This window comes from Lytechinus pictus, chromosome 5 (assembly GCF_037042905.1).
Source record: "Lytechinus pictus isolate F3 Inbred chromosome 5, Lp3.0, whole genome shotgun sequence".
Classification (NCBI taxonomy): domain Eukaryota; kingdom Metazoa; phylum Echinodermata; class Echinoidea; order Temnopleuroida; family Toxopneustidae; genus Lytechinus; species Lytechinus pictus.
Genome location: NC_087249.1, coordinates 49088458 through 49114400, shown reverse-complemented (window position 1 = coordinate 49114400; position 25943 = coordinate 49088458). Strand labels below are relative to the sequence as shown.

The 25943-nt window shown below is 34.3% G+C and overlaps 1 protein-coding gene across 1 annotated transcript; it reads right to left on the bottom strand.

The window, feature by feature from the left end:
• Positions 1-3155: 3155 nt before the first annotated feature.
• Positions 3156-23953, bottom strand: LOC129261154 (glutaredoxin domain-containing cysteine-rich protein 1-like). The gene is made up of 4 exons (XM_054899211.2): positions 22842-23953; positions 16726-16974; positions 12375-12440; positions 3156-8044 (listed from the first exon to the last, which is right to left on the bottom strand). Exons 1-4 carry the CDS (start codon positions 23364-23366, stop codon positions 7862-7864), a joined length of 1023 nt encoding a protein of 340 aa, XP_054755186.1. The 5' UTR covers positions 23367-23953; the 3' UTR covers positions 3156-7861.
• Between the last annotated feature and the right edge of the window lie 1990 nt (positions 23954-25943).

Sequence of the window (25943 nt, the reverse complement as noted above, 5' to 3'; positions counted from 1 at the left end):
TCATGGTTATTGTTCACATATCATTTCACAAACTTTTGAAATTCAGTATGCCAGAAAATACCATCATGGTTATATTTTCCGAATTCACTAAAATGTACCCCTTAATTTTTCCATGCTTCCCAAATACTGAACTCGCCGGACAGGAAATATATAATTAAGAAGTAGATTTGAAGTGCTACGTCGTTTCTATTCCATGCATCTTGTGCAATATAGATGCTAATAGCTTCTGATCGCCTTTGCTTTGTTGATGGGATACTCATAAATTCATTTGACTAAAAGCCTTTTCCATTCGAGCTCAATTACTTATGGTTTATTGGCGTTTGAGGACACCAGTGGCAATGTATTCTGGTCGGTGTTGATGCCGTGACAAGTTCGTGAGCATCGATCATTGTCGATAAAATTTCAATGAATTTTCAGTAAATCACTGATTACGCGAATGAGATTTGATACCCGTGAACGTTTGTTTACAAACAATAGGGGTGCAGGGAAATTTCCAGCTAGATTCGCATTTTAAAATGTTCTTTATTTTGTTGGTATCTCCTTTATTTCTTTGATATAAAGGATATCTCTTTGATTATAACCTTTTTTATACTATGCTGTTAAGGTTTCTTCATTTTTCAAGGAACATACTTATTTATGCAAATTACAGTTATTTATTTCTGAATCTTTGTTTGTTTCATCTACTAATTTTGGCCCTTTGGCCGCCCATTTCCCTGCTTTAACAAACATCAACAGCTTTCTGTCTATCACAGCATTAAAAGACATTTCAAACAATTTTTTTATTTTGTGTACCAATGTTTTATTTTTTTATTCTGTCTGAGTAAAATGTTTTACTGTCATGACGTGTACACACGTTTAATCACATCAGGCCGTAAAACAGTACAAAACAAACAAAAACAATCAAATTTACAAACCGGAATATCAAAATTAATACATTCCCTTTTTTGTGACAAGTGTATTTCAATAATAATTTTTACTCTTCATAAATACAATCATCTAGAAAAAACTATTTCAATGAATTTACAACATGTATAAATATAACAATAAATAATGTCTTAAAACCCCGACAATTCATGGATTTAGAAGCATGACAAATGCGAAATTCTTCATTCAAAATCAGACGCATTTTGAATTTTGAAAGTCAGTTTGTTGCAATTATGACTCATGAAAGTGCAAATATACAAGCAAAATCAAATCAAGAAATGAAATTTATTCATACTAATGGTTGAATATGTGTTCCCAACGAAGTGTTTGCAATATCAAATTAGCAAATGAAAAATGTTAAACCTGAGTAACATGAACACATTCGTTTTAGTTTTACCAAAACAATAAAAACACTGTTTTTGATAATTATTTTTCAATCCATTAAAATACAGTATAACGAATGAACAAACCATTATCTTAGCTTTTAAAATATTTTACTTTTCGGTAACCCTGTACGTGTAACACACGACACTTTAAGATTATTTTCTTAAGAAAATGAAAACATTACTTATCTAGAATGAAGATGCAGAGACTATTGAATGCAATTAAGTTCAGTTGCAGATAAAAGTAACATATATGGGGGTAAGATTTTACAGCCATGCCACGGTACATTGCCAATATTCTCACCACAGTGGCGAGGAGGGGCAAATCTAAGTTCAAACTTTGTTCATCTATCGATCTTCTTTATGGTAGAAATTATGATGTTTTCCTCTTTTTCACAGCTCATGGTTATCCCATCATATGTTTGCAAAGGTAATATCATTTTGAACATCAGACCTGTTTACACTCATACACCTGCCATAGAGTTTCTCACCCGTATTTCTTATTTCTATATGTTTTTTTTAAACCCAATCATTTCCTGGTTCGATATTTTTTTGTTTTGTTTGAATGTTTGGACTATTCACTAACAACGGCGTGAAAATGAAGGAAACGGTATTTAATAATAGGTTTGAATAGATGCAAAGAAAATCCTCTTTTAAAGACTCAACATTCCCCGATTCAACATTGATGACAATGGAATATAATACGCATGCTGTTCAATCACGGGGGGGGGGGGCAGGGGTGGCTAAGCATATTTTAATGGGGGCAATTAAGATAACCTAAAGGTATATGTTTTTTCTACATCTAATTACAGAGTTACACGGTCCAGAAATATATTTTAATACTTTTGTTCCTTCTACCTTCTTTTTTCCTCCCTCCCTCCTTTTGTTGTAGTAGTGCGCCGCCCTGGAGGCTGTGGAGGGGGGGGGGGGGGGGGGGAGACAGACGAACATTCAAAGAAGAAGGACCGAATCCGGGATTTCACATATTCTTAGACAAGTTTAGCGTTAACAGAATGCATTTAATTGACAAGGTGAATTCCAGAGGTATTTCTGTTTTTACATTAGACGTGAGTCATCCATAAAGGTAACGCCCACATGTCTTTGTTATTTCACGAGGATGTGAAGTGTGGCTTATAAGTTAATTAAATACCATTTAGAGCTTAAATGTTTATATACTGAATACCGAATGAAACATTGTTAAATACTGAATAATGTACTATTTATACCTTTTATAGTACATACATCCAGTTTAAACCACTGACAACTGACTTTTTATCATTTAAAATCATAAAAATAATTTTGAACAAACCAATACTTGCTGTTTAATAACCACATATATCAAAATTGAAATATATAAACGAAATACAGACTGGGAATGTGGTTAAATCTTATTTCATAATGTTGATATAATTATGTTAAACGTCTACGTTAAACAATGGAATACAAGGTTTTGTATCATTGTTAGAATCGCACACACTGCGAAATAGTCAGTTTCACTTGAAAGCAACTTGATAATTTGACGTTTTGAATTGATAACGTCATCATTGCAGGATTTACATAATTGAGCAAATACATACGACGTTTTTCACTAATAATAATAATCAGAAACCTCATAATGTTCATGGGTGTGCTTTTCTCAATATTCTATTTTTGGAAACACATTACGTGTCGAACAAGGAACTTCAATTTCAAAACATTACTATTCTTAATTTCCCAACATTATTTGTGCACCTCAAGAGTTTGTTTCAATTTGAGAAACCAGTGTGGCTTATTGAAAAACACATTGAAAATGTACAAAGACTGACTTGTGTAAAAATTCTCACTTTTTCAAATAAACTTCAGCATGGGTTCATTTCAAGTCGATTTAACTCTCTCGAGCCACCATGGATTTATTTTTCATGTAGTCACTTCCTGGTTCGAAATTCCTCTCAACGAGTTCAAATCTGGTGTTTGATATCGTGAGATCGTGATAAACACAGTCATGGATGATCGATCTATCGAATTGTATATCAAATACACTGGAAAATTATACTTGGCCATGCAGTCTCCCTCTCTATTTCTCTTTTATCTCTTTCTGTCGCTCTCCTCTTGATTTTTAAAGTTTATAACCCGATTACTATTGGGGACATGAACAAATAAATTTAGATGATACTGATTACCAGTCATAAGAACAGTTGAAATCATAAAATTACCCAGATAAACAGAGAATTAAAGACTATCTCATTTACAAGATCAATATTGAAAAAAAAAAACACGTTGAATGGCTTTCACAAGATTTATATTTGATGTACGATAAGTAACGAATTTCATATACGAAAAAGATTTGTTTTTGTTAATTAGGGGATTTCAAAACGAATTTTGCACAGGGAAGAAATAACATGAAACAAACACCCCCCCCCCTTTCGAAACATGATTAGGGCCCCGTAACACAAAGGTTAGCGATTGATCGTATACGCTTGATTTTTACGATTGATTGTACAGTGTAGTCAATGGAAACAATCAAGGAAAAATTTTCTACGATCATTGCTAAACTTTGTGTTATGGTCTCCTGGTTATCAAAATCGAATATTTATCTATATGCGCAAGTTAATAGAAAACAAATATTTTCTGAACAAACACATAGGATAAATATGATCTCTGAGAGGGAGGGGAGGGATTTCCCCGAATTCCTATTTGTTTATGTCACATAATTATAATTTGGCTGATATGAGATAGAAACAAGAAAGGATGGATTATTTTAAGAGTGCAAAAACTGATGACTGTCCAGTAGTACACACGGATGTGTACAGTTTTGGAGTTGATGGATCCTTTTTTACGAAATCTTGAAAAAAAAAAGAATAAATCCTTGGCAAACGAACGTTAATGTCAAGCATATCTTTAGCGTTGTCAAGAAGTCTTGTTTGACCTTTAATTTTAGACCAATAATTACACATATTCCATCTTCCACTTAAGACGTTTTTTTGGTGGCGTATATATCTAAGGGCTGGTTTGTTTGATGACTGTTTGACAGCTGAATTAAAGTGCTATGTGCATTTGTAAAAATTTTAATAAAATGATGCAAAGTGATGTTTATTGTCAGTAGATAGGGCTAACTTGAATAAGGACTATAATCATGATAATGTTTACGGTCATGACTCTTTAGCTCTGGTGAGAGCTTGATGATTGATGTATGCCATTCATGTTCAAATGTTATAAGGAATCATTCGTTTTGAAAGCTTTTACACATCACGTAATACATGTCACTTAGAGATTAATATTGAGGGTTAATATCGCTTCTTTTGAGAGCAAGAGGGGCGTTAAATCAATACTCTCATTATACTAGGAAATCAAAGTTCCATATTCCTGCCCTAATCAAAGTAAGTTCAAAGGGGTCCTTTTGTCAAGAACTTGCTAAGGTCCATTTAATGCATTGTGTTTCGCCTTGTTAACTGGTCTCAATACCACTATTGTTTTCCAATGTATTTATTTACCCCTGAAATAGCTCAAGGAACAAAGCTTTCACCAGAGGTGCCCATGACAGTAAAACTTCCCGATCACGCCATTACTTGGCACTTGGCTTCATCCTTTTTAAAGAGTGGCACTCTTAATTGTGAAATGGTCCGTGTCGAAGTTGGCCAAAACCCCTCAGAAAGTAAATCAGCAGGACAAAGGGTCAAGATGTTTATGAGGATCACCATAATCTTGGACAACATGACCGATGACGTATACTTCTTAACTTACACTTATTCCTACACTCTTAAAACAACTCAGTAAAATTTCACTGTTTCAATAATGGAGCTGCAGCGTGTAAAATATGCCTATGTCCAATTATGTATGACCATGTCAACATAACACATCTAGGAAAATATCTGAAAAATTATTCCATTGCTTAACCATATACATATTAAAAAAACACTTGTGTTTACTTACATCATATCTTATATAAAAAAAAACCTTATATACCTGTAAACCGAGTATGCAATTAATTGCAATATAATTACAATAAAGTTTGGCAAGGTGTTCCTTTAAACGATTCTCTTATTTCTATATATTTACAAAATTCTTGAAATAAATAAGAGTATGCACCTTCCTATGCACCGCAAAAACGATGTTTACAACTTTAAGCACGTTTTTTTATTTCATTCACTGTAACAAAAACTCTGAAGCAATTGTTTACACTTTTTAAACAAAAAGTTTAAACAATAGAGAAAGACGAGCTTAAAATTTTACACAGCGTTGTTATATACATTGTATGTATTAACATACTAATTATGGTTTTAAACTAAACCAAATGTGGTTTTTGATGTTGCATGTTACAAACTGTACAAAAACAGATTTACAAGGCATTACAAAAAATATTGAATAATCTTAACCACTAATGGAGCGCAAGGCCTCTTAAGAGTGGAGAGCTCTATTCATTTACCCACAGACAGGGTCAACACTTCCAAATAAAAATAATGTTCAGTAATATTACTCTAATAAACTATAGATCACATTAACTTCTTTCACTTCAAACATTAACCCTGAAAGTATAACTGTCTCGTGGCAAATCATCTTGATAAATTGAGTTTTGAGAAGACTGCATTAATATGATTAACCATCGATGCATTACTAATAGAATGGCTCGTGTTTGCAGTTTTAATATATTTTAATTATATAATGTTTATGACCATTAGACAAGGTCGACTGAATCTCAACTGAAAAAGGCACTCACATTAATTTCAACAATCTGAAAGATAGTGAACATTATTCTCATTGTCTCCGTGCAACATGTGCAGTGTTTATCTCCCCGTGGAGACAGAACAAAATTACCCCTATTTAGCGCATTCATCATTTTTATTAAAAACATTTATGTAAACAAATTAATGTAACACTATATAAAACAGAAAACTGCAAACCCTTTGCTTTTGGCGACCCGTAAACAAGGTAAACCGTCTTCAAGACCCAGCCAGCAGAAACTATGCGTTTTTGCACGATGTCGCATTGGTAAAGTAATGACTGTTTGCTGTTTTCTGCCAGACGCGACTCGAATCATGAATTCAATATTGTTTTACTTGAGATAATAGTGATATCAAAGGTATAATGAACACATGCATCAACCATATCTCAAAATTCCTTATATTTAGGTGCATTTTCATTTTTTTTCTTCTGCAAGTTGAATACGTACCTCAATAAGAATACCAAAAAGACTTGAAACTTATGAAGGTCAGTAAGATTCTAGGAAAATAAATATTACTGGAGTATAAGGTGTTATCAAGGGTAATGAAAACATGTACCTGGGTAATTTGCAGTTATTCTGGCATGCATCGATAATTAACAAGGAAAGAGAGTATTTTTCCTTTTAATTGTGTACACATGGTATAGGCATATACGGCTCTGAGTGAAAGACTGGGCCATAGAAGGTTCGAGAAAAATATTATCTGGTTACATTTATACAAATATATCGAATGACGGTGAATAAAGAACAGGTTGATCACAAAACTTTAATCATAGACATCAACATGATTGAGGCGGATAATAATGCAAGAAGGAGCAAAATTATGATTTCAATTGTTTTATCAATATTTGAGATCAATCCAATTTTGTTCAGGCCACAATGAATACATTCGAGAAAAATAGGCAATAAATGATCCCAAAATAAATATTCTTTATTCGCCGTCATTCTTACTTTTTGCACCACAGTAATTATCTATATATCCGGCATATAAATATATATTATATGATTATACTTTTAGATCTATTTTCAGAATAATAAAATACAATCAACTGCAGATTCATATATTTGAAGAAAAAATATTAACTTTGCACGACAATCAAGACCATAACACGGATTGCATATTGTACTGCACAGAAACAAACAAAAATATTAAGCTTTTCATTAATGTACATTCAAGATGCATAAATTAGAAAATAGTGTTTTGTGCTATTTACATGATAAAGGCCCCCATGTGGAACGTTTGTTTTGAACACGCTGAAACAATAATAACATTTCTTATCTTGAAAATAGTTACTAAGCTTTGCAGAAAGGATTCAGTTCAGAAGTAGAATGATATACTATAGGAATGTACCGGGTGTGTGCAGAAGAGAAAACATTTTCTCTTAATATGAGAACATCATAATTATTGTTAAAACCTCTTTTTATACGATAATGGTCAATCAAGTTTGTTTGTAAAAAAAAATCTTAGCAGACAGTTGCACAATAACTGAACAATAATTTTCAATAGCATCTTCTATCAAAGAAAGTTGTCAAAAAAATTAATGAACTAAAAAAAATCTTTCAAAAGAGTAAAGAATTGGCTCTATTTTGTCCTCCTTCGTGGCTACAAATATACATTCAAAATCTGAAATTCTTTACAAATACTATATTATGATAGAAATCTTGGCTAATTTTGTTATCCTATATACACACACAAAATTATACAGTCATATCAACGATACCGATTCCAAACCCGGTAACCGATATCAAATAATAACTTTGGTCGGGTTGGAGTCGGTTACGCGGGTCCGACTATGGTATTAATCTTGCACTAACTTGAATTAAGTAAATAATTAGAAATGGGGTATAAGCAGTTACTCTACCGCTTGTGGCATTCGGGGCACTTCCGTAACCCATTCTCGTCGCAATACGAACATTTGAGTGCTATGAATGCATCCGTCCAGTTATTACGTAATAACGACTTCTTACTCCCGTTGCAAAACGTACAGGGAATGTAGCGATGGCCGCCGCATCCTTTACAGCTAATCATGGGGTTGTGCTTCTGTAAAGAGAGAGAGAGAGAGAGAATAAAATAAAATAAAAAAGAGAGAGGTTATTAATGATGATTTTAAAAAATGAAGAATGTACCTCGGTGTCACGCTAGATCACTCCTTTTTAACATCCTCATAGTACAAAATTGTTAAATCCACCAAATACTCATAAGAATGCGAAATTATTTTGGTAGTGATAAATGTAGATATACGGTGGCGGTAAAAACTTATTTTTTTAAATTAGAAAACAGAACTGTCAAAATAAATGCAAATATCTCTGAATTCATCAGAGTTCTGGTGATAACTCTATACTGTATAAATTATCCATTATCGACTTTTATGAGTGGAATGACTTTATTCGGCATCTTATACTAGTAATGAAAGAAAATGATTTCATATCTTAGTCTGATAGTTCTGACGTATACCGTTCAAGAATGGTACTTTTCTTCAAATAATCAACTTCTGGTATACTGTACATGTCGAATGTATGTCTGAGGGCCGTTATTTTAACACGTTGCACCGCTCCAGAAAATCGCGAGCGAGTGAAGCGAGCCAGTCAAATTTGTTGATTTATTATGTATAATGATGAATAATTAGCACATCATGATTCATTAAAAAAAAGAGAATATATGCAACAAGATGTTCATAGACAATCGATGAGAAACATGATGTTGAACAATATATATATATATACATGTATATATACATATTTAGAAATGGTAAATATTATATTTTGGGTAGGGGGGTGGGGAGGGGGCGGGGTACATGTACCAACCTCATACTCGCACAAAAATTATGCCTATGAGTAACGTACATTTAGTAGAGAACATGAAGTTTGTACCCATGCATGCATGTCTTTATGCAAGAACCAAGTTCATCCAAAATTGTTTTTAATTAAACAAATGACCGTCTCATTATTATAGTTGTCTATCAATTTTGCAAAAACTTGTAATCGAGTGATCTAAATCTGAGTGATTCATGATCTACAGTTCATTCATTCATGTGTAGCGCCTTCCTGGTTATCTTTTGTATGATTAAAGCAATTCTAAATAAGCCTTGAAGTTCTTTACCTTTAGGACTTAACCGATAAAAAGAGAGATAAGTATGATTTAGCTTTTGTAACAATGAACATGCTCACATAATGCAAGGACATATCCTGTTTCGTGATAATAGAGTGGGCATAAGGATCAGTATGAATCCAAGAAACATAACAAACATTTAAGGGTCGCTATCACTGAAATGATAATGATCCCAAAAGTTACACTCGTGTATTTTCACGTGTCTGATTTATTTGCAAGCGAATAAACCACAAACAACAAACGACTTCATACAGCTCGCTTTACTCTAATGTTAACATTTCAACAACAATGTTCAATGTCTAATATGCATTGTTTAAAAGTTGGACATTGTTTTTGTAAATTTTCAAAACATTTTATTCAAACTCTCTTTAAACTATCAAAGAATAACCGTAAGTTTATTTCAATAAAACACGCTGTGTGAAACATACATTTCGTTTAATTCTTTTGTTATTGTGTACATCATAATGATACGATATCTCTTTGAAAGAGGGGTTCTACATTTTTTTTGTTAATAGGCTTATACTAACGCTTTAGGTATGATAACACAAGTAAGAAAATGAATCTTGATATCACCATCGCTCAATCTCATTTAAAAGATGGGGGTGGGGTCATATTCTGCTTTTGATGTTTTTGTTATTGTTATTTCTTGTAACATATATAATGCATGAAGGGATACAGGCACTATTCGTTGTAAGTATTAATAACTTGCCATTGTGGTGCTGAAATGTATTATGTTGCTGATGTCTCTTTGGTAGTTGTTAATTTTCTGCTTTTCATAACTTCATATATAATTCATAAAATGATACACACACACACCCACATCCAAGCGTAAAATAAAATAATCATAATAATACTGGTGCATGGACGTATCACACTGATCCCTATATATACCCTAAATGTTAAGCATCCGATTTAAGAATTAGTACCTGCGCCACAGTATTGACCAAAACCTACTCCTACCCATAATTACAAGCCAACAAACATGTAATGGTAAATTCCAGTCAGACTTTCAAGCCCTTTCAGGGGGGCCATTTGCATTGTAATATACCAATGATGCTTTGAAAGTTGGGTATTGATCGGAATGACTATAAAACGAAACAAAGACTTTGTGGATGAAAGGATAACAATGAATATTGTAAAGAGAGAGAGAGAGAGAGAGGGGGGGGGGGGGGGTTCGGTGTAGTATTCTATGTCCGTAAAGACAATGCATCATGGATATATCTACTATTATACTAGGGTGACCCGAAATGGGTAGAAGCTATGGATCTGCAATTCCCTGCTCAAACTATACATCATTTCCTTTCCAATTGTTATGCTTGAATAAGATTTTTTTTTAATGTGAAAGCTGGTGTAAGAAATGGATCATCCACTCTGGCATTATAGATTATGAAAGCAAGTTAGCCAAAACATGACTATGAAAATGATCAGGGACAACGGCTGCGACTTTTAATAGGGGAGGGGGTCGGTGAACTGGCAAGACAGACTGCGGATGCCATTCTATATTGTTCTTAATATCCTATGGAGTCGCCCCTGAAAATAACATATGAACATGATGAAGGTATACACCCATATTACACAGCATCTAAGTTTAATGGTTGTATTTGTGACAATTAGAATTGATGAATATTTCTTGGAATGTCGCCTCAAACCACAATCAATATAGATCGCCACTGACCAAGCTTTCGAAATGAGCTAGCTTTTTGAACAATGCTCTTCAATAATCTGTTAAACTCGGTAAACAGAAGCATATATCTTTCTTTAGAATCAGCCATGACTAAGTCAGTTAGTTTCAAAGGTTTATTATAAACTTCATCATTCCTTTTTCATTATTTTTTTTATTAAACCTTTAATTCTATATCTATATCATTTTTTTTTTGTGGGGGGGGGGGGGGGGGCTCCTTTTCTCCATGCTAACATGAATGTTAGCTACCAGGCAGTTCATGTATCTGTGAGTATTTACTTTAAAGTTTAATGTAGAGCAGGTTTATCTTTTCTATTTTTCTCAATCTTCCTCGAAATAATCTAAAAACTTTTATCGACAATAAATGAACGAACTTCTTTTCCACTCTTGGGTTTTTTTCTTTCTTTTCTTATTTTTGCACCTAGTTTTTGTCTTCTTCAAACTTAAATCGTACAAATCATAGAAGGAATTTCTTAAACCAATGTACGTGCAACGACCCTGATTGAAATATTAATTAACTAATGGTTCGTAAGACAATTCTGTCATAAATACGTTTCAATTTTAGGTTTAAAACTCAGATGACTTTTATGCGTGATGACAAACCGATGACCTGTGCCTAAATTTGGTCTACATTACTTGAAATATATTTTTAAATCTAATATTAGTAGTAGTAGATATAGAAAACAGAGTTGACTCTAAATTTGCTCTTGAACTTTTTGACACCTTTTCTTTTCTTTGGTTCACAAAATAACAACGATTACATAACCAGTGCGACAGTAAAAAAAAAAATCCCCCTTTCTATTGCATTTTTTTAGGACAGAGAGAACGACCTTACATAATTATACAGTGTTATTTTCATTGTATACTAATGTAAACAGTGATTCAAACAGGCAATTTCACAGGTGAATTCCTCCTTTGAACAAAAAAAATGGAAATAAAGATAAATGACGACAAAGATCGGAATGCAAATGTTGCATTTTCAGTTGTATTTCTCGTCAAGCTTTTATACCTTCCTTGAAAGAAGGGACAAAGGAAATCATCCAAACCTGGGATTCAATGGCTAATTTGTCACTATCGTTTTATAAGATGTGGGCAATAGAAAATGAAAATTATTATTTTCTTTGTTAAACTGTCATCAGTCGAACACAATTTGACAATTTTGAGACAAAAAATGTCGCGTATGAGGTGAGCGCTAGGCTATCATTGTTTTGATTCTCGGTTGCAGGTGAATAAAATATAATCTTTCTTCTGAAGTTTAAGGATTTGAAAAGTTGCACATAGAGCAATTAGGGTTCATTATGCTTGAAAGCTTCCTCGAAAGGGGAAAAATCAAACATTTCTAATTTGATATCGAACAACATGTTTGAATAAAAAATCCGATTGAAATATTTTGTAAATTGATTTTGTATATTTGGCAGAAGCGTACAACATCAATAATAGTAATGGTATTTTCCCTTTCTATGTGAAATGTGCCTCCCATTTTCGTATAGGCCTTACTGCTTTATTTTTACTGAATGAAATACTGAATTTAATTTAAATGAAAATTGAAACAAAGACTTCCTCAGTTGACGATATATTTACCTCAAATCTTTGTAAAATTCTCCTCAATTCTCCAGATTCATTGAGTTCTTCTAGCTTCCTGAGATCCTGTGAAAGCAAAGGAATAAAATTATTGAATAATATTATTAAAATACTGTCAAGAAATCTCTGAAAAAAGAACGAAAGACATAGAAAGATAGTGTAATAAAAATATGAAATATGCAATTCATATTTGCCTTCAAAAGAAAGAAGTCAAACGTCTCGAATGAAACAATTAAAAAGCAATTATTATGCATGATAGATCCTGCTTCCTGTCTTTAATTAAAGATTCCAAGGTGACACAAAATAATGTAGATAAAAAAATTGTGCAATACGATGGCATCACGTATTGCGTGTCCTTGAACTATACCATTATACAATAGACGAAACACAATGGGTAATAAAGGAGCGCCAAAGTCATTTTTACATATTCGATTTAACACCTAACTGGAATGTTATGGATGCCAACTGACGTGTGTAAATAACATAATATGGAACTTGTGCAGAAGTTCTATACCACAACATGAAAAAGGGAGAAATTTGTGCTTTTAGGGGCTGCTTTCCTTTAAATCTTTAAGCGAGTTTAATTTGCCACAAGCATAAAGAGTAAATACTTTGAGGGCAGACCGTGATTTACACGTTATTTATTCTGTAAATGTGAGCGAGCGAAGCGAGTGAGCAAAGGAAATTGATTTTTTTTTCTCATAACTATAGCTTCATTCCCGTTATTTAGTATATAGCAGTAGAAAAAAACACCAAACATAAAAGCAAATTCACCGGATTCGCATTCGTCACCATAATGTGGCATATAAGCCTGAATGTTCGTTGGCATTACACTTAATTTCTCAAATGCAATACTCCATTACATACAGACGACGTCATTTTACAAACGGGTTTATTCGTTTGTCTTAGTTATGTATTTGACTATGTCTATTCAGAGAGCGCAAGCAAAAATGTAATTTTGTAATATACATTGATTGTCACACTCGAGGAGTTAATTGCTGTTGCCATGAAAACGGCACAGCTGAACCAAGCTAAAAAAACGTGAATTATCTAGCGAAAGCAAAAATCAATTTTCGAAGCCTCTTGACACGAACGTGTTGTGTGTTATGGTAATGGTAGAGACTAAAGTGTGTAATTACACTGTCTGCACTCTGAAGCGTTCACAAAATTTATGTTTGTAATTAATTTCGATGTCCAAATAATTTTGAAGTGCATAGATACATATTAATGTGCATAGCTAAAGACATTAAATAGTGAAATTTCAATAAATGCCCCTTAAAGGACAAGTCCACCCTAGCAAAAAGTTTATTTGAATAAAAAGAAAAAAATCGAACAGACATAACACTGAAAATTTAATCAAAATCGGATAGTTATGACATTTTTAAGTTTCGCTTAATTTCACAAAAGAGTTATATGCACATCCTGGTCGGTATGCAAATGAGGAGACTGATGACATCATCCACTCACTTTTTCTTTTGTATTTTTTTATATGAAATATGAAATATACTATTTTTTCCTCATTGTCAAGTGAAACAACAATAATTCTTCCCTGAAAATATGGAATTAGCATTGTGTAATAATATATGGTTCAGTAAAGTTGGTCCATATTGTCAAATTTGTAAAAAATGAAATATTGTATAATTCAAACAATAAAAAATAAAAGAAATAGTGAGTGAGGGACATCATGGACTGTCTCATTTGCATGTCACTGAGTTGTGCATATCACTGTTTTTTTGAAAAATAAGCGAAACTTTAAAATGTCATAACTTTCTTATTTTACATCCGATTTTGATGAAAATTTCAGCGTTATGTTAGTTTGATTTTTCTCTATTTATTCAAATCAACATTTTACTGTGGTGGACTTGACCTTTAAATTCGAATACATGTAATTCATTTCGAAAGTTAACATATTTTAATCATCCTACAAGCTCGATCAAAATGCATCATGTTTAGTAATTGGTTCGTTGCAGAAATATGGTGCGAACTTTAACATAAATGTATTTAAAAAAATAAGATGTAATAAAAGAAAGAGGGATGCAACTACAATAAATGACAAAAATGAATATCAAATTAGGATAAGGAAACTATCAGTTTTATATCAAGCAAATATTTGATGTTCATGTTTCGTGAAAGAAAGACGCCATTTTTGCAAGACCTGTGTGTATGTTCAACTTAAGCCCATACATGACTTTTCAAAAGGACTAGAATTTCAAAGAATCCAAACAGCCATCAGCATAATAAGTATACTCTTTATAATACATATTTGTATAATTTATTATTATCTGCTGAAATGAATACATCTCGACAGGTTTTACATCACTGTTTGTCAAATATTCATGTTTTAAAAATGCCGTCATATAATTCACAATATTGTCATCGCTATAATATGTTATATATAGATGCAATAGGCACTGGCGTGCATAACATTTCCGATGTAAACAGCTCCGTTATATCTTACTTCGTAAAGTAACCATACATTTGAATTTTAATAATTACAAAGAAAAATCAAAAGAAAATCATATTTATGGAATTTTCCTCTGTCAAAATAGTCATTATCATGACCTTGCATATATAGCCTACAAACGAGACAGTGTGTTGTAGCATCGACAAAAATAGACTAAAATACACATAAAAGGGCTCTCTTTTCATGGGGCAAAGGAACATGACAATAGACTGACGATGTGAACAAACAACACGTCTGAAAACAGTGACAGGGCTGTGCATAATGATTCAAAAAGGAAGTATTCAGTGTAACAGAAACGTCACTCACTGCATGTGGGAGTAAACACACGCAAATGAGTTACTTCTACTATTCTACACTGTATATATACTGCATAGGTGTATAAGTATGTCCGAGTCTGTGAGTCCATGTATGTCTCGAGCTAAAAACTACGTTCATACTCATTAACAGCAATTATATCTCTCACCAATATATTCATTAAATGTAGAACTATGTATATACTACAAGTGATCTTCATTATACATTAACGTAAACTAACTCAAGCTTTATTTTAGGGAAAAGTGAGAAAATATTTTTTTTTTAAGGTATAAGAATAGAAGTTGAAGCATTTCAGCTTCTCGTTTAGTTGATTTCTTTTATTCAGAAATATACCGTATAGGCCTGACTAAAGAAATGAACCCAAGATATACACGACGACATGTTATCACCTTTTGAGGGAAGGCGTTTTCTACGTGACATCAATCTTCTTTGCTTATTAACGATGGCTCTAATAAAGTATTATACAGTCTAGCAGAGCAGGTGTATTACTAATACCCTTTTACAAAAAAAAAACACCTGCCCAAATCAAGTGGCTTGCATAATTATATCAGTTGTATTGTGGAATTAACTTGTGGACTACAGAGATCTAGTGACACAATGACTCCGTGTAAAAACATTTTTTTGTGCACATTATGTGATTGCACAGTCGATACAAAGGATGAACATTCATTTATACTTCTCAAGGTGTGTAAATAAAGTGTAGTAATATGCTTTACCATTAATTTGCTTAAGTATGTTTGCCTAAGGAACGGGCTTAATACTTCATCAGGGTTTACATTGAGAAATAACCGATAACCTTGGGTAAAAATAAAAATGATATAAGTATACTAATGATTATGCTGTCACCTTGAATGCTTTCATGTCTGTCACGCTAACTTATTAGTAGTTATTCTTGTTCTAAATTTCAGACTTAACAAAATGACACAAAGCTAGTAACTTGCAGTGAAGGTCTACACACACTGACACATCTAAAGGAATACATAAAATGAATGCATGTTTTCCTCAAAGGAAAACAGGCCTTTTACTTTCCTCAGCATAAACATCATCTAAAAGGACAAAGGAGCTCTGTGAATGGAGAATGGCATTTGAAGAAGAGGAGGGGGAGGCTGGGGGATGCAGAAAGATCATGGACCCTACTATAAGGTCCATGGAAGGATCGAGGGAGGATGGGAAAGATGGAGAGAAGGAGCTACGAGGAAGTGAGGAGGGGAGAGAGGGAGGTTACGGAGAAATAGAAGAAGGGAGGAGATGTATAGAGAAGGAGGAATGGTAAGGATGAGACAACGTGGATAGAAAGTAGAAAGAGGGAAGTTAAAAGAGAAGAAAATTAAGGGAGGAGAGTGTGATGAGCTACGAGGATACGAAGAGAGGGCGGATGTGAAAAAAGGTGTTGAAAACTGAAGGGGAGGAGAAATGAGAAAAGGGTAGAAGGAGAGAGGAGAAATTAAATAAGGGTAGTAGGAAGATGAAGGAGAAATGAAATGGAATGAGGGATGTGGGATGAGTATATGAGGTAAAAGAATAATACAAAAAATTAAGTAAAAGGAGAAAACAAAACAGTTATCCACTCACCCCAACCAATTCTCCATCTATGAAGCAGATAGGCAAGTTGATGTCTGTGGTAGTACCTAGCCTCTCTTCAAGCTCCTTCTGATGTTTCGCGTTCATGAAGAGATCCCGCTCCTCGAATAAGACCCTGTGATTCTGAAAGAGTTTCCGCACGTACTGGCAGTCGTCGAATGTCTGTCGGACGATCCTGACGCTGGTCGTGTAAACGATTATCCTACCGACCTCGTCAGCAGAGTTGACGACATTTGATTTCTGAATGAAAATGATTATAATGATGATGGAGTAAAGATGTGTCAAACAATTCAAATTTATCACAGAAGATTTTAAAAATGCAGTATATATAATCACATCGACAATGTTGAGAAGCGATGTTAGAGATTTACATTTGTTAATTGTCTTTGTCATGTTTTCATTATTATATCTTACTATTTAAAACAGTGTGTAAATTGAGATATTATATATGTTCATCAACAAAAAGAACAGGCAATTTCTTTATCTACTATAGAAAAAGTATGAACTGACTCATCAATTCCATTTGATATTTGATGCGAATTTATTCATCGGTGTCTTATTCCTGCAGAATGGAACATGATGAACTTGAAAAATTTCATGATACAAACCGAAAATAATGATAACACCTTTTTGGCATTTCTATTCTTTACCATATTCATTCCCAATTATGTTGCTACAATGTTTAATATGCCTCTTCCGTAAAGAGCAAAATGTTTGTCATAATCTATACCAAACTTCACAATTATATTCATTATATTTCGTACTATATATTATTACAATACGACTAGTTTACATGACATGGGTCCATTACAAGACCCTATACTGTCTATATTCCTTTGAGGACAGTGCCTCTCTAATGTATAGGAAAAGCAGTCAGTTTGATTTGCCTGAAAATATAAAGATTTAAATTACACGAAAGGGCATCAAATACATTTGTTATCAATATGTTAACTTTTTTTTACCTTGAACCTGTATTCAATGACCTGAAATGACTAGGGACGTCACAATAAACAATCTCCTTGAATACAAAATTCCATTTACATAGTATCTATCCTTCAATGGTTTTCAACCATATCTTTCATAAATGTTCATAAATGCGATTTGTATTTGCCCATGGAACGCAAGGATTTCAACACGAAGGCTGACACTGACAAAAGAAAAGGATACAATCGAATTATTTAATCTAAGCTATAACAGCCAACCTTTATTTGTCTAAGATATCAGAATCCATTACTTCGCGCAAACAGATCGTGAGTTATGCCGACTTGAAATGCAAATATACTCTTCGCAAGGTCAAAGATGCCTTGTTTTAATTCAATACCTTGACATTTACATACGAGCTAAAAAAAAGGAATTTAAATATATCATATTTAGGCTTATTTTTTGTTACACGATGAGATCATTTTACAGGAGAACTCCGTAATCATGGTGATGATTTTTTTTTCTTAAAGAAAATACGAACAAACAGCATTTCATATCGATTTCATAGCACCAACTCTAGAGCTCAACTACTAAAATCTGGTCAGATTCATTACCCAAAATGCAACATTCTGAGCAGTGTAGTCTTGATATGGAGACTCGCTTGAAAGATAACATACTAACTCACTACTTAATACATTCATACCGCAATAACTATGTTACCAAGTATAGCAAAACAAGTTCTTTCCCATTCAAAGCATTTTTGGTCTCGCTGTGATAATGAAATCATAAGTAGATATTCTCTATATTTTTATTAATATATCAAAAGGTAAATCTTAAACTTTAAGACTAGCTCGCATACAGTCAATGAGAGACAACGCATCGTTTTGGTTAGTTCGATCCCCCGTTGAAAGTAGAATAATCGTTTGCAGACGTTTAGTTTTTTTTTTTAATACACACATTAATTATTCTAAGTTCGATTTGCAACAAAAAGTGAGTATTCATGTATAAAATAATCTCAAAGAAATGCAAAATATCTTGAAGACATTGTTTCAAATACTTCATGATTTTCCATGTACATGTATATAAGTCAAAGAATAGTGCGTCAAATATGATATCACGGACCGCAGAGCCCTCCTTTATAATTTTTAGGGGGGCAGTAAGCGGGAAAACTGGCAGGCGGCGATGTATCATAAAGGCAAATAAAATATATCGGTATAGATATAAAAGTGTAGGCCTATACTAACAGAACAATTAGCATGATATTGCTTGCGGCTGTAATACCTGTCCTCATCTCGCTCGCGAGTTCATATGAATAAATAATGATGACGGGCTGACACCACAATTACTGGTCCGCTTGAATAAATAGGCCTATCAAAGAATTATTGATCTTTTGGTGCACAAAAGGGCTCATCATTTTAACACACGGAGTCAGTGGCTGTTTTTTATGCACCTGTAGTATATTGCCTAGGCCAATAAGGCACCCCACGGTGGCTGCTTGATATATCGGTGATCATTTTGATTTTTTAAATGATAATTCATTAAATGATGGGATATAGTGCCTATGGTACTTACTGCGTGATTACAGTCGATAGTATTTCTGAACGTTTTCTGTCAATCTCGTTTACAAAAATATAAACACAAAATAATCTTCATGTAGACTTATAGAAATGACACACTCATGTCATTACACTCTAAAAAGGATTGGTCATCAACATGACAAATCTCTTGCATGGTTAATGTGTGTCTGATCGATAAATTTGGTCAAAATCAATCAAATTCCTGGTAGATTTTAACCAATAATCTGGTATATTTTGACTATTTTTCTCAGTAGGACACATATTACCCATGAGATTAGTCATGTTGACCAATTTTTGTTACAGAGTGTACAGTAGTTCTATGCACAGAGGTGATAGTCTGTAACTATAAACTTCATAGAATGATTTGGTAATCTGCACAACAGTATCGATTGATCATCAATAGGGTGGTGTTTTTTTTCAATAATTTTTTTTTGGGGAAAATTACTTTTGGGGAAAATTACGAATATTCATACACAAACCTCTGGTCATGAGAAGAAGAGATATTCATCCATAACGGATATGATTTGTCAGAATGTATATTTTCATGCCCATTCTCCGTATTAAATTTGGGCATTTTTTTGTTGGTATAATGGGTGTAAGCAACTAATCATACTTCAAATATACGTGATGCTATGTAAAGATGACAGGGTGTGGGCTTGACATGCCCAGCTATTAAGGGTCTCCCTGCATCGCAAAATAAATATTATGGTAATGTGGACTATCACAACCAAGGTTTATGGGGGAATGATAATTATCTTTATCTCGACCTGATCCAGACTATTGGCTGATTGGACTTAGGACTCATTTTAAGGACAAGCCTGAACTCACAAAAAGAGAAAGAAAGAAATGAAGAGAGAAGGAAGGTTTGGAAGGCGGGAGGAAAATTATTTAAAAAAATATACAAAAAGAGAAAGAAGGGGGAAGAATGGAAGAAATGAATAAAAAAGGAATAAAAAGTGAAAGAAAGAAAACAGAGAATGAAATAAAAAAGAACGAAACCATGAAAATGGGTAAGAAGAAATAAATAGATTTTTATAACAAGAGAAAGGGATAAATAAAGAAAGAGGAAGTGCAGAAGAAGAAAGACAGAAAGAAATGGGTTCAAATAAACCAAAAATAGATTGAAGAAGGGATATAGGGAAATACAAAATGATAAAAATTAGAAGAAAAGTAACCAGAAGGAGTTACGAGATATATTTAAAAAAAAACACACATTTTGTCAAAGGGTTAATTTCTGTTCGGCCATTGTGTTACTGAACTACCTTAACGATGCACTTTACTTCAGTAATTGACTGAAAGTCATTTGGGAGTGCCACTGGCATCCAATCTCAAAACAATTTTACTTTTAAACATTATTTGGTGTACAATAATGATTCAAGGTAATACAAATACTTAGTAAGTTTGTATAGAAGAAGTGACGACTGGAGGTGTAGCCGGAGTGAAAAATGTATGATTATGATTGCTCTTGGTATATGGAGAGCGCTATTGAAATCCAGCTAACATTGTATCGTTATCATTATCATGATCATTATATAATTAGCATTTTTATTATCACCAATGTTATCATCATCATCATCATTTTTTTTTCATTATCACTGTCATTATTATTATTACTATTATCATTATCATCATGATCCTATTTGTGACAAAAATATGAAGCGACCTCTACAAGGGTTGAAACATTCAAAGTTGACGTCTGATCTACATGGCTCCCGAACATGACTTCTGTTTCAACTACCATGCCAACAGCTCTGAATCATCCCTTATGAACATACAACACCCTAATCCAACTAACCTAAATGTTTACCACCAATTAAATCCATGTCTATCTTCCCACTTTCTTTCCATTTCTTCTAACCCCTCTCTCCCCCTCACGCTCTTATTTTTTCAAACATCTCTATCTCCCAAATTCTCTCTTTCTCACTCACTCTCTGATTACTCAGTGATTCTAATGTCTTCGAGTTGTGACGCATCACTTTTTCACATAATTACCTATTTACTAATGGCGTACAAATTCATGCACATGTATTGCCTTTTTGGCATTTTCATATATTCCCTTCTATATCCAAAGACCATCCCCTGTAATTAAAGATTAAACTTTAATAAAAAAATGTATAAATTTATATTTTGCGTGCTATTATAGGCAGAATGCACATTCAGCAACAGTTAGTATTTAAAAATTCGGTATTTGAAATATAAACACTTTCTTAAAAAAATATTGTCAATAGATAATAAATAATGAATATCGTGGATTACAATGGGTAGACATATATTTGCACCAAGTTTATCTCAACTGACCCTTAATCTTGACATTTTATCTCGTTTGTTTAAGAATTGAATTGAATACCATGTAATATTCAGCATACCTCTTATTGGGTATATATACATGAACACCCCTATTATAAATAGAATAAAAATAAACCATGATTAGGAACTGTATAGAATATAAATAATTACCTTACCGGTAGATTAAGGATTTATATTCTATACAGTTCCTAATTCAAGATATTATATGTACATGTAGTCCTCCTATCTCACCGTAAACAACCCCCCCCCCCAAAAAAAAAGTGGGGGGGGGGGGTCAACATAAGAGGTTATTGAGTGCATGTGTGACTTCCATTACCCTCATTCATTCCTAGATCCTGGTGTAGTGGTAGGATGTACCCCCTTGTTATTGAGTTATTACCCCTGGAATTACTTTCCTTACCCCCATTCATTCCTAGATCCTGGTAGGATGTACCTCCTGGTTACCGAGTTATCACCCCTTGTGTTACTTTCATTACCCCCAAATCCTGGTAGAACGTACCCCTGGTTATTAAGTTACCACCCCTTGTGTTCCTTTCATTACCCCCATTCATTCTCAGACCGTGATAGGATGCACCCCAAATACCTGTTATTAGACATCTTTCAACACCCCTATAAACCACTCCCATGTAATTAGTGAATCTAGAATGCTCTTAATGGTTAAATATTTGCTTCTTAGGAAACTGGATAATTATCATCCATGCATGGGTCTGTAGACATAATTATCAATGACTTTTTGACCTACTTGTACTGTACATGCATGTTGAACGTGCAGTGTTATGGTAATTGGTTATGTTCTAGATGTGACTCTAGAACATTTTCTCTATTCTATACTCATTAATATCCATGTCACATTACCATACGAATATATAAATGATTTACTAACCTACTTGTGCATGTAAGTTGTTTGTAGTGTTGTGGTAATTAGTCATGATCTAAATTTGACTTGATCAAGTAAGGGTGTTTTATCATGTTTATTCTTAAAATAATGTCAATTTCATATGATTACTGATTTTATGTACTGTTTGGGACCTAAGGCTTATCAAGGGAATGTTGATAAACATATCAATACCCCACCCTCATTGTATTTCCGGTATTTTTTTCATGGTTATTATGTTACATACACGGTTCTGTTCATAAAACATGCTGAATAATAAGGAAAAAAAGTGTAATTACATGTACATACAAAGACCACCAATAATTTCACTTTGACTTTCGATTATATTCATGCAAACTAATAATACAAAACATCACAATACATACACAGTACAATTTCACAAAACAATTAATACTTCTAATACAAACCTTATTATTATCCAGTGGTTTAAACTCGAAGTTGGCTATGCCGGCCCGAACCCTGTTTTTGACACCCCTCACAGTTCCCTTGACACTCTTGATGTCGTCACCGTCACCCCTCGCCAGCCCTCGGCGACCGACGAACCTCAGAGTCCTGTTCTCATCCTCTTTCGTTTTCGGAGGCGGGTTGAGGTTCTCGTTCACATGAAATTGCATCTGGGGAATCTGATTCACGTTGTTATTCTCACGGCTGTTGTTGGAGTTGATGATAGCAGTGTTTCTGGACTTCTTTTCGTGCGCGGCAAACGCCTCTGGCACATGCAGCTGCATAGGAAAACCGCGACAGAAATGATCTATCGAAGACGATGAAGATGTGGACATAGAAGATGGTGAGCTGGGTTCGTCCGAGGACACTCTCATCTGCTGGAAATAAGAGTCCAAATCTTCTTGATCCTCAGTGTGATATAACCCTGATTCGCTGATTGGTATTAGTTTCTTAGATCCTCTGCCTCTGGGTGTTGAAGGCGATGCCATCGCGATGAAAATATCCGAAAAGATAGAAAACGGCGACTCAACAAGTTAAAAACCACTTGTTACATCCACAATAGTTATACCGGTTCATACACCATGGAAATATACAATGCACTCTCGTACGGCGACGCCACGACGAATGTGTGTGCAAAGCGAATGGCAGTTGGCGTCCACAACAGATAAAATGCTCGGTGTGTTGTCGAACGCCAAGATTCGGATGATTGCGCATCGCCTGGGGGCGTTGTAGGGATAATAGTTAGCATCAGGATAATAGCTCGCATCAATGCCTCGAACGGAATTATGAATTACGGGATTGAAGGGGAGAGTTTTAAAAGAGGCCTTTGTGACATCATGAATCTTCTCTGAGTTCGTTCACGTCAAACTCCGAGAAGGCGATCGATATATTTGCTATTGAACTCTATTGATACGAAATGACTATGAAATGACCCGAAACAACTTTAGGATACTTAACGAGGGAAATTGGAATTGCGAGACGGATGTGGATTTAGATGAGGAACTTAGAGCTGAATTGGATTTGAGACGATATCACTGGAGTGAGTGTCGATATTTGGCAGAGGATGTCTCATATCCCGTCATGCATTGCACGTTCACTCCTTGCCTCTCCCTTTGAGGAGCCCGGCATAAGGGATTTTTGCATATTTCATTTGCAATACGTACATGGGTTTTCTTTTACTAAAAATGAATCATGTTAATCTTTGAATCGCCAAAGGTATACCTAGTTTAAGTCCTGATTATTTTTTTAATGCTATGTTGCATGATATTTTTAAATAATAAACAAACAAATATTTGATCTGCCGTGTCTTTCTGTTATTTAAATGCCCACAATATCCATCCACTCCTAATTTTTATTTGGAATTTCATGTTTACTGAAAATACAACATGCACTAGTCTATAAAATATTATTTGCACATACCAGTTTATTACTTCAGATGATTCATGAACTAAATTTCTTAATGGTTTTCTCATCGAACCACGGCTTGATTATCCGAACTGTGGCATGTTGTGTGGTATACATTTATCCTTGTGTTGTTCTTTTTCCGACATTTGGGGATCAGCGGTTTAGGTTGAGTGTTAAGTTGTAGAAGTTTCTTCAGTGTTTCTCTATTTCTATCAATTTTATAGTCCATTGTGTGTACTTTTATGTGAAATTGAATATATTGAGAGAAAAGGAAAAAACATGAATCAATATATTCTAACAACATAACCGTGATTTTATTCAACTGATATACATTATATAGAAAATGATCGTCACAATATTAACAACCATTGCTTAGGCTAACCATCAAACATCATTACTAGTATCATAACATGGACCTACTACCCCTACTACAAGTCATGATCACACCCTTCCTAGAAATGCTGATATGTTCACGGAACTAAAATGTACATATACTGAATATAATCTTAATCAAGTGTGACCAAGCCAAGGTTATAGCGGATCTAAGTAAGATTTATTTTGTTAGCCACTGAACTCGATGGCCCAAGTTCGGTGGACTGCAGAAGTTTTGGAGATCAGTGGTTGCAGAACACAATAAATGGCGCCCTCTATATGAAATGGATATGAAGGCAAATGCTCGTGATCTTTCGTGGGGACCCGGGTTGCATAACCTTCTTAGTTGCATATTCATTTTTGATAAACCATAATCATCACCCGTGTCATCATCGCTGTTGTCATCGCTATCACCACCACCACCGTCTTCTTCTTCTTCGTCGTCATCATTATCAACGTCTTAATCGTCTCATCATCATCATCATTATCATCATCATCATCATCATCATCATCATCATCATCATCAACAACCACCACCACCATCACCACCGTCATCATCACCTATCAAACATGTCACTATACAAAATCACCACCACTATCATCTCCATCATCATCATCATCTTCATCTTCATCATCATCATCATCATCATCATCATCATCATTATCATCATCATCATCATCATCATCATCATCATCTTCATCATCATCATCATCAGCATCATCATCATCATCACCACCTCCATTACCACCACCACCACCACCATCACCACAGTCATCATAATCATCATCACCCATCAAATCGTCTCATTATCATCAACCACCGCCAACACCACCACCATCGTCATCATCATCCTCATCAGTTATGGACAAGGTCTCGAACTCTTTATCAGTTCTACAGAGGATCTTCAAACGGTATGAAATATCGAAAATCAACAAAGGGTATTCACACTAATAAGAAAAAAATCTAGATATTGTAAACGAGATGATAGAAAAATCTAACGAAGAGAAATAACACCTGCACACATAAACACGATGATTTAATTGTGTGGAAGAGCCGTGGTGTAGTGGTTCTGACTCTCGCCTTGTAAACAGAGGGTCGTGTGTTCGAATCCCACCGCGGTCTAGCGTCCTTTGGCAAGGCGTTAATCCACACTTTGCCACTCTCGACCCAGGTGCTAAATGGGTACCCGGTAGGATGCGAAAGATATTGTGTGTTTGATTTTGCTAGCGCCATAATGAGGCTGCGATGAATGCAAGGAATGCTCCCCAGGGAGTGGATATTGTGCACT

What these genes read in the sequence shown, in the direction of transcription:
- LOC129261154 (XM_054899211.2), bottom strand. Translation starts at nt 23,366, where the DNA reads ATGGCATCGCCTTCAACACCCAGAGGCAGAGGATCTAAGAAACTAATA. An exon ending in TAGATGGAGAATTGGTTGGG is followed by an intron (nt 12,441 to 16,725) that starts GTGAGTGGATAA and finishes TTGCTTTCACAG; the next exon opens with GATCTCAGGAAGCTAGAAGA. An exon ending in GAATTTTACAAAGATTTGAG is followed by an intron (nt 8,045 to 12,374) that starts GTAAATATATCG and finishes CTCTCTTTACAG; the next exon opens with AAGCACAACCCCATGATTAG.